This window comes from Cyprinodon variegatus, unplaced genomic scaffold (genome assembly GCF_000732505.1).
Source record: "Cyprinodon variegatus isolate N-32 unplaced genomic scaffold, C_variegatus-1.0 Scaffold1653, whole genome shotgun sequence".
Lineage (NCBI taxonomy): Eukaryota > Metazoa > Chordata > Actinopteri > Cyprinodontiformes > Cyprinodontidae > Cyprinodon > Cyprinodon variegatus.
The window spans coordinates 54,644-65,389 of record NW_015152106.1 but is presented as its reverse complement, the minus strand read 5'-3'; the positions used below and the strand labels follow the sequence as shown (position 1 = coordinate 65,389).

Here is a 10,746-nt window from a genome sequence, read left to right as displayed (position 1 = left end):
AGTTGCCGCCATGTGATTGGCTGCTTAGAAATTAAGTGTTAACGAGCAGTTGGACAGGTGTACCTAATAAAGTGGCCGGTGAGTGTATGTTTGATCCTAGTTATTCCTGTTACAAAAATCCACAACAGAACGAAAATATTTAGGCAGAAACTGAACATCTGCAGGATGATGATGGGGATTTTTTAAAAATATGTCATATTAAATTAAACGTTCACAGGGTTTATACACACGCGTTGTACTTTACAAGACATAGTAGATTTTCCTAACAATCAACATATACCGAACCAAACCGAAAACCGTGACCACGAAACCGTGAACCGAACCGAATCGTGGATTTTGTGGACCGTTCCACCCCTAGTATATATATATATATATATATAGGTGAGTTTGCTGTAGAAGCCAGGAACTTACTTGGTATCGGGCGATGTCCTCCCTGTCAAGGATTTTGGTCACACGGATGTATCCAGTATGAGGGTCAACCACAAACACATGATAAGGGTACTGATTTGCTCCGATGCCCTCTAAGGAATAAGTAATTTTTTCCATCCCTGCATGGTCCGATCGGATCTGAAACAGAAGGGGACTCTGATTTAGTGAAGGAAACCATCTGAAGCCATGCTGCAATGCTCCACCAGGTGAAGGAGCCGTTCGAACTGTCTTCACTGTCAGAAATGTATTTTTTTTTTAAAAGCAAAACATGCAAAGCAACAGAAATCAATCTAGAGGAGATTCTGTCTCCCTTCTTCCACCAAATCCAGGATTTGTTTGCCAGTGAAGTCACTCACCTTGGCAATAAAAGCCCATTGGGTGTAGTCCCTGTTCTCACTCAGTAGTCTAGGAGGGACAGACCACCGTTTTTGGTGTCTCACCAGATGCTCTCTGGGATAAGCTGAAACCAAAACAGCAGCCTGAATCTGTGAAGACAGGAAAGGTCATGTTAAGGTCAAATTTAACAAAAAACTGATGTTCCCTTTAATTTGAAAAAAACTGATCTCTGTTTTATTTGGTTCTTATGCAGAAGAAACAATTTAGTTGCAGCAAAATGAATGAATCATTATAATAATGAAATAATTACACCAGATCTTCTGTAAACTGAACTTTCATATTATTTTGCCGTTGCTGCCGAGCCTGCAGGCCAAAGCAGGATAACCATGGCAGTGCAGGCTGACGCAGGACTAGCTGCTGCTTTCACACCTGTTGTTCAGAATCCACCATTTCATCTTTGGAGGAGAATCAGCAAGAGTGCAAACTGGAGGCTGTTCTTTCTTTCACCCCCCTGATTGACTAAAGCCAGACTTTGTTCACCCCTTCTGCTGAACGTCCAACTGTTTCCCAAACAGGTACGAAGGGAGCAGTTTCAACCCGAGGGCGACGCATTATCAGTCTGACGCTGAAGGATGATAAAAGTCATGTTTTTGAATAATACTGCCTGGACTTTTTAATGAGAACTTTAAAAGATTTACCTCAAAATGAGAGGAACACAGCTTCAGATCGGACTGTGTTCATTTTCAGTCCACCGCTCTCCGTACCCGACTTTCTTAACAATTATTTAACACTTAAATCATTAAGCACCAGAGTATCTACCTTCAAAACAACAAACAGACATTATGTTGATTCTTATTCTAGAGTAAAACAAAATAAAATGGCTTTATTACTTCAGCTAAGGATGAATATAGGGACTGAAAAAGGACACAGTCATTTCTGTGGCATGGTTAGACTAAGAGACCCTTATGGAGAGGCCTGCAAGGGGACGTACAGTTGGAGTAGAGCTAAGAGACTTCAGTGCACAAATTTCTCTCCACTTTTGCAAAATCTTTTGAACCTTACACTGTGTCTGTCTGGTCTTACTTTTTATAGGTTAAAAAGTTAAGCTCAGAGGGTCTTAGGAGCAAATTCCGCCTGAAATTAAATATGTGAATTAAAGCAAGTTCAGCTATAAATTGGAAATTAAATTGTTTGTATTTGTTGAGGAATATTTTAAGGTGGAACCAATATTATAAATGTCAACGTGTTTGATTTATAGGTGATTAAACAAAGAAAAAAAGAAAAAAAAGAAATGAGCTCGCAAATTTTTTTTCTAAAATAAAAACTGCAAAACACTGTGAAAGCTTATTTGAAACTCTGGATGAACCCTCAGACTTTATAGATCAACATCTTGACTATAAATCAATCTAACTTGAACTGAATCTGTTGAAGCATGTTTGTTCCACAAAGGTTTTAGTGGGCAGGGAGCTAGGGAGAAATCGGATTTTTTTTCCCACTCATAAAAGGAAATCTGGTCAAACAAATACCGTAAATNGAGAGTTCAGCTATAAATTGGAAATTTTGGAAAAAGGTGGAACCAATATTATAAATGTCAACGTGTTTGATTTATAGGTGATTAAACAAAGAAAAAAATGAAAAAAAAAAAAAAATGAGCTCGCAAATTTTTTTTTAAAATAAAAACTCCAAAACCCTGTGAATCTTGGGATCTGGAGGTCTGTCCACCTTTCTCCAGCAGAGGGTGTTCTAGGTCTCCTGGAGCTGAAGCTGACTAGCACACCTGCGGCTCGTTTGCTCATCGGGAGACCAGCATTTAAGGAGAGGCAGAGCAACACTCCAATGCCAGAGTGTTTTGCCAGTTATGGTTAGCAAGCCTGAGCCAACCTGCCTGTCCGAATCTCTGACTCCCCTGAAACCTAAACCTGAACCTAATCTGTTTTTGTCCTCTCTGCTTCCTAGGAAGAACCTGTCTGAACCCAGAAACTCTGGAAGAGTTTCTCAGTCTGAAACCAGTTTGTCTGATCTCTGAAGAACCCCGGAAAGTCAATCTGTCAGATACCTGCCTGCCCGCTCTCAGAAGAAACTGAAAGAGAAGCTCAAATCCGAATCTGCAAGATCAGAAACCAAGCTCTGCCTCTGCATAGCCCTCTGCCTGCCTTCAGCCTCTGGACCCTCCTGGTTCCCCTCCTCTGCCGCTCTGCTCAAACCTCAGAACAGGTACAGACCTGCACTCATTCAACCAGCAAACATACCTGGATATCTGCTAACCTTTCTGTCCCCCTCTGCAGAAAAAACCAGTCGTGAATAGTCCTGGACCTGATACCCCCCTGCATCAGTACTTTATTATCATTGTGTTTCAAAATAAACTGTTGAACTTTCTCCCTAAGTCCGTGTGTTCTGCATGTGGGTTAGAAACCCTAAAACAAACATGACAGTGAAAGCTTATTTGAAACTCTGGATGAACCCTCAGACTTTATAGATCTACATCTTGACTATAAATCAATCTAATTTGAACTGAATCTGTTGAAGCATGTTTGTTCCACAAAGGTTTTAGTGGGCAGGGAGCTAGGCAGAAATGAGATTTTTTTCCAGACATAAACAGGAATCTGGTCAGACAAATACCGTGAATCCTCTAATATGGGCCTGTATTCCATTAGCTGCCGGGTCTCTAATAATGGCCGGTCTCGCTCTCGGCAGAGGTAAATAATGTCTGGACTCGTATACAGGCAGGGGCTAAAATTAGAACCAACGATGTTCCTGGGCAGTCCTCAACAACCTGTGATAGTAACATAAAAGTACCACAGGGGGGCAGTGTTCCAAGCCGTTAGCATGGGAAGTCCCGTCCTTACACAGAGATCGTAGTGGCCTTACACAATCGTTCTGATCTGAAACACACATGATCACCGGTAGGTCTGGTGGTAACCAGGCAGCGTAAAATTACAGAATTTCGTTGGCCTTCGTTGTTCTGAATTTCCCTTGAAATATACGATACTGGTAGCCTACTTCCACTTAGCCTGCCTCAAATAAAATGTCGCTGTGATGGCAGAACAGTTTCCATAATTTTTTTTTTACTTTGTTACGCAAGTCAGTTTGGCCAAGATTCCATTCTGCAGAAACATTGCAGCTGCTGGAAGATGTCTGAATAATGTTCTGTATATCGTTATGGTAACTGTACTTATTCAATAAACCTAGTATTGAACCTAGTATTTTATAGGTTCAAAGAGACACAAAATCTCATTGTTATTCATTCCACTGGTAGTCTGTTTTGATCAAATAGAAATAGAGGCCTGCCTCTAATTCTGGCCTCCTTTCAATAATGGCCTGGACCAAGATGTACATCAGTGAAATAAAGGCCCTGGCCTATATTAGAGGATTTACGGTATTCTGATTTCCATTATTGGAGACCTGCATGAGGCAAAGTCTTTGCTCCTAAGATAAGTCATTTCATTGAAATTTACCAATAATATCATCAAACTGAATAGAAAAGAATAACAGTTGGATCCAGTACCGGGCCCGCTGGGCTTAACCAATCACCTCACAGGCCATGAGCCGGCGCACTGGGCTGTGCAGACATAAATATGCACACCCAACCAGTTAGAGTATGGTATAAATATATTCAGGCTGGGTGCGGTGTCTTTTGGTGAAAAATCATGAGATGAGAAAGAGTTTTGTTCTGTACTGGGATTTTTTAGAAAGCATTGGAATACCTTTTGGCGGGAATGAAAGTGAATAATTTAAGTAACTTGATTTTTGTCCAGCTGAGTTTTCTCACTTAAAGAACTGAGATGTAGTTAAAGATGTTGTCTGAGCCCGATAAAGGAAAGTCCGTTTGCTCCAACTTTGTTTGGCTGCAACAACTTTTGGACTAAAGTGGGACAAAATCAGAGCCACCAAACAGCCCAATTTTCAACAATTTCTGGACTAAATCCAGACTATGACTGACCAACCAGATTTAGCCTAATAACCAACGTCTAAATGACGTCTGGTGTTTGGGGGCTGATTTCTCTGTGATTAATGGATTTTATTTTGGATTTTTCCCAAAAGCGAAGTTATCGGGGAAAATCAACAGTTATGTGGTGTATGGTGTGTCTTGGAGGTGGAGACTCAAAGGGAGGTGGGTGTGCACCAAGGAAGTATGTGTGTATAGGTGCGCACTCACCTGTCTCACTGATGAGAAGAGTAAGGGTGGGGCTGCCGTAATTTTGTTTGAGCGCTTCATTTCACTACGCTTCCTCTTATTTTGTTTCAGTATTAATTTGTTTCCTATATTAATTAACGGATCTAACTTTGTTTGCTACAATCATCCCTGCTGCGCTGTCATAATTATTGCTGGTGCTAATAAAGAAAACAAAAGCATCCTGGATTCCAGCGTATCTGTAACAATATGAATGTTTAAGCGCGTCACAAATTAGGCAAGAAAGGAGGACCCGACCCGAACTCTCAGCGGCCAAAAGGATTTGTTTGGAAGCCGCAATACTTTTGTCAAACCTAAACGGCTTTTATGGAAATCATCACCGTGCACAAGTGACAAATAACCAAGTCATCTTTCACTGCAGAACAAGGAAGCCACAGCTAAGGGCCACATCATACATTTCATTCACCTGGAAACAGGTAGGCCAGAGCCTTTCTATGTTTGTGGATGAAGGAATTCGTTTTGATTGCTTTCTGGCAAATGAGAATAATATATTGAATAGGTGCTCCGCTGGATACATTGGCGCACTGATGATTGCGCAAGTTCTCCGTGCTTTATTTAATTGATGATGGGACTTGGTGGCATAAATGTGTGGCGGTTGCTGTTGTTTGAAGGCCTATTGTTTGTTTGAATGCTTGGATCGAAACTTCTCTGCCAATTAATTTAAATGCAATGTCAAATAATTGGATTTGTGCTCTGGAAATGTGATTGTGACGAGCCACACAATAAAATCTAACCAAATGAGTGGAATAAATTCAGCATTTCAATGTTCAAATAAGGAACATGGAAAAAGAGAAATTAAATTGACTGCCAAAGCGTTGGAAAATAAAAGTCTGACAGACTTTCCTTGAATTTCCTTGAACAGTACACTAAAGGGCAAGCAAAAGAGTTGGTAAGGAGTTGTCAGCTCATGGAGTCAGGCCTGGCGTATGCAAAAGCAAAGGCCCTGTTGAAAGATCATTATAGAAATGAGCAAAAGCTGGCTGCAGCATATATGGAGAGAGTTCTGTCATGGACCTCTATTAAGACAGAGGATGTGAGGGCCCTCCAGGAGTACAGCCTCTTTCTGCGTGGATGCTGCAATGCCATGGAAGATGTGCAGTATTTAAATGACCTAGACACACCCACAAACATGTTGGAGATCATCAAAAAACTGCCCTACAAACTCAGAGACCGCTGGAGATGCCATGCATGTGACCTGCAGGAAAAATACAACAGAAGAGCAAGGTTTATGGATATAGCCAGCTTTGTTGAGAAACAGGTGAAAATCTTAACAGACCCAGTTTTTGGAAATATTCAGGACATTACTTCATCAAATAAATGAATAAAACACAAACCTCAGCCTCATTCCAGCATCAAAGGAACCAGCTTTGCTACCACTGTGGATAATATGGAAAGAACAGGCACACCTTTGAACAAATCTAAAGATATAAAACTATGAGCCAAAAAGATTTGTCCCTGCTGCACTAATTGACACACATTGGATATGTGTGCGCGGTTTGAAGAAAAGGCGCACAAGGAGAAAATTGACTTCCTGAAAGCAAATGGTGCTTGTTTTAACTGCTTGTGTATAGGACACATCAGAAAAAAATTGCCAAAGGAAGATTTCCTACGCGAAGTGCAGCCAAAAACACCCAACCGTACTTCATAAGGATAGTGTGGAAAGGACAGAATCGGCTGAGAGAAGTGTTCAGGTGGCTCTGGACAGCACTTTTATTTCCAGTGGACTTACAGGGGCTGGTGAGATGGATTGCAAGCTTCCTATTGTGCCAGTACAAGTAAAAGAAAAGAAAGGCAATAAGATAATTTTCACCTATGCCTCTTTGGACCAGGGAAGTACTGCAGTGTTTTGTACTGAGAGTCTGAGGCAGAAACTAAATTTATCTGGAAAGAAGGCAAACATTCTACTCAGGACTATGGGACAGGAGAAAATGGTCAGTAGTTATGTTGTGCCAGAGCTGGAGGTGGCAGCATTTGAAGATGACACCTTCATCGAGTTGCCAAAAGCATATACTCAGTTGTCAATGCCAGTCCACAAAGTAAACATTCCCAAAAATGAGGATCTGACAAGGTGGCCATATTTAAAACATCTTTACTTACCACAGATTGAAGCTGGAATTGAGCTGCTGATTGGCTCTAATGTCCTACGAGCCATGGAACCGCTGGAAGTCATCCGCAGTGAGCATAATGGACCCTGTGCTGTAAGGACAGTGCTGGGCTGGACAGTAAATGGACCACTAACAGGAAATAGTGGAGAGGCCAATTACTGCGAGCAGGCAGTAACTGTGAACCGTGTGTCCATTGTGAATTTGGATGAACTATGGCAACAGCAATTTAAGATGAATTTTCCAGAGTCTGTTGTTGAGGAACAAGTAGGTCTGTCAAGAGAAGACCTGAGGTTCATGGATATGGTTAGAAAGTCAGCCAAACATATTGATGGTCACTATCAGATCACTCTGCCTTTAAAAAATTCAAACATTAGCATGACCAATAACAGGAAAGTGGCAGAACAACGTTTACACCACTTAAAGAGGAGGTTTCAAAGGGATCCAATGTTCTACATGGAGTATAACACCTTTGTTAATGATCTCCTTTGTAAAGGCTATGCTGAAAGAGTTCCTGGTACAGAGCTGGAAAGAAGTGATGGCAAGGTTTGGTACATACCGCATCACGGGGTCTACCACCCAACAAAAAGAAAACTGAGAGTCGTGTTTGATTGTGGTGCCTGTTTCAATGGACAGTCTCTAAATGAGGAGTTGTTGCAAGGCCCTGATTTAACCAGCTCACTAATTGGAGTTGTGACCAGGTTCAGGAGGGAACCTGTGGTCATTAGGTCATTGGACGACATAGAAGCCATGTTTCATCAGGTGCGAGTGCCACCTGAAGATGCCGACTTGCTATGATTCATATAAAAAGAAAGTGCTTGTTTTGGGTGTTACTTCCTCCCCTAGCTGTGCCAACTTTGCCCTCAAAATATGTGCAAATGATTTTGGACATGGCTACAGAAAGGAGACAGTGGATAAGTTGCAGCACTGTTTCTATGTTGATGACTGTTTGGTGTCAGTTGCAACAGAAGAGGAAGCACTGACCCTCTGTCATGAGCTCACGTCTCTATGTGCTAAAGGTGGGTTCTGTTTGACTAAGTGGTTCAGTAACAGAAGTGAATTGATTCAGACCATCCCAGAACCTCACAGAGCTAAAGGCATGAAGCAGTTGGATCTGGAGTGTGAGTTTATGCCCATTGAAAGAGTGTTGGATTTGGAGTGGTATGTCAAGTTTCTCCCTTTAAATTCACCTTTAAACACCTTTAACACCTTTAAACACCTTTAACACATTTAAATTCAACACCTTTAAATTCAACATTATATAGAAGGAAAGGCCATTCACCCCCAGAGGCATTCTCTCTGCTGTCTCCTCAATTTATGATCCATTGGGTATGCTCTGTCCCTGTCATGAATCCAGTTTGTGTAGTCTGTTTTGTGTCTGTCTCTCCCTCCACCACCAGGTGGCGCCCTGTCATTCTTGGTCTTTCCTGCACACCTTCACTCCAGTTCTTTGGATTATTATCTGGAGGAGTACTTAAGCAGTGGACTGTCCCTACCTTGACGCCAGAGTGTTTGCCAGTTTTGGGTACTCTAGCCAAGCTGAGATTAGCTGAGTCTAACCTGAGTCTAACCTGAGTCTTTGTTTCTCTGAGTCTAACCTTGTTTTTGTCTTTGCCTTTGGCAGGAAGTCCTCCTGCGTACTGGAAGTTTGGTCTTCTTCCCCTGGAAGGATTGTTTTCTGAGTTCACACTAAGCAGGGGAGAAACCTCCACATGTGCTGTTCAAGTCCCTCACAGAAATCCAAGTGACAATCCGCTCCAGTGCTCCTCCGGGTCCAAAGAATGTCTACCTGTCCACTCTTCAACATGTCCCCTCTTCTCTGGATCAACCCACACAGGCTGGATGCAAAGTGAGAGAAGAACCCCCCCAAACGTGAGTCTCTCGCTAGCATTAACTTTGCGGCATCCAAGATTCCCACGGTCCCTGAACTAACCTCTGTGAACTTCCCTTCTTACTTCCAGTTCCGGTTCACCAGCTTTCTGAGTTTCCCTGAATCCAACCCTTTGAACTCCACAGTAAACCTGTTTAACCTTTTGCCTTGCTCTCTGAGTGGTTCTCTGCATTTTGGGTCAGACCTCTAAAACACATCATGACAGTCCCCTTGTTCTGACAGCAAAAAAGATCTTAAGGGATTTGTGCAGAGGAGGAATTGGTTGGGATGACCCCATACCTGAGACTGTCTCCAACAAGTGGCTTAAGTGGATGAAAGGGATTCATCTGCTGGACAATTTTGAATTACATAGATGTCTAAAACCACTGGAGTTTGGAAATGTTGTCAGTGCACAATTACATAATTTCTGTGACGCATGTGAGGATGGCTATGGTGTAGTCACTTACCCGATGATGCATAATGAGCGCCACCAACGGCACTGTGCATTTATAATGGGAAAGGCTTGTGTCGCCCCACTGAAAATGATTACTATTCCAAGGATGAAACTGATTGCTGCAACAATGGCAAGTCGCATGGACTTTCTGTGGAGGAAAGAGCTGCACATGGATGTTCAGGAATCTGTGTTTTGGACAGATAGCACATCTGTGCTATAATAAATTACAAATGAGAGCTCAAGATACAAGGTGTTTGTTGCAAGTTGTGTTTCAGAAATACTGAAATTGTCTGACCCTGCTCAGTGGAGGTATGTGGATACAGCTTCAAATCTAGCAGATGTAGCATCTAGAGGGGTCAAAGTTGAGGCACGTTTGAAAGACAAACTCTGGTTAAGGGGACCTTCTTTTCTTTGCCAACCTGAAACAGACTGGCCTGTGAACCCTGAGCCTGTAAACCATATCTCCCAGGATGATCCACAGGTGAAGAAAAGTGCTGTTGTTAATGCTGTACAAGTTGAGGATTCTACCACTTACTTGATCCATCACTATTCCTCTTGGATACGGTTAAAGAAAGCTGTGGCATGGTGGCTGAAATACAAAGAATGGCTTTGGTCCTGTTTCAAGAAGAGGAAAGAGCTTACAGCCAATCAGAATGAAGTGAACATGCAGCAGCACAGAATGATGGAAAAGGAAATATGCGCGTTCAAACGCACAGCTATCCAAGGATGTCTTACAGTGGAGGACATTGATAAGGCTGAGATAGCCATTATCCGGTTTTGCCAGAGAAGAAAGCTTTCAGATGACTTTTCAAGTCTGGAAAAGGGACAAAATGTAAAGAAAAGTAGCCACCTGTACAAGTTGTGTCCAAGGCTGGAAGATGGAGTCTTGCGTGTGGAAGATCGGCTCAGTAAAGCAGCCGGCCACACCCAGCGCACTCTTACTAAACATGCACCTTTTTACATGAGGGAAAAGGGGATTTTGTTTCAAAAATAGTTTTAAACAAAAAAAATACTTATATGGACTCACCCCAAACAGAATTAACAGCAGAAAGGACATGCTCCGTCGGGTCATAATCACCCAGAAAAGTCCAGTGGTTTCAGAATACAAACTCTGTCCTGTTGCACTTTTTGCCTGTCTGGTCTGAACAGTTTCAGGAAGGAGGCATTACAACATTGGACAGAATCACACACAGCAGCAAAGAGTCGTCACGCCCATATGGTGTGGGGTTACCTGAGGCTGGCGTGGGAGAAAACACCTAACCTGCCAGTTCGTGACTTCTTTAGAAGTCAGCCAATTACAGGTTCCCATCGCACAGGATGGAACACGGAGGATCCATAACAGCCGACAGCCAAATTCCACCGA

General features: G+C 42.3%; 1 protein-coding gene across 1 annotated transcript in view; it reads right to left on the bottom strand.

The window, feature by feature from the left end:
* The window catches only part of LOC107104215 (desmoglein-4-like), a 23,163-nt gene extending 12,629 nt beyond the window's left edge, over positions 1 to 10,534 (bottom strand). Inside the window, exons 1-3 of the mRNA XM_015404159.1 lie at positions 10,411 to 10,534; positions 786 to 914; positions 412 to 567 (exon numbers count right to left, since the gene is read on the bottom strand). Of these exons, the coding sequence (XP_015259645.1) occupies positions 412 to 567; positions 786 to 914; positions 10,411 to 10,455 (330 nt within the window). The 5' untranslated portion in view covers positions 10,456 to 10,534. The remainder of the gene's footprint in view (positions 1 to 411; positions 568 to 785; positions 915 to 10,410) is intronic.
* Between the last annotated feature and the right edge of the window lie 212 nt (positions 10,535 to 10,746).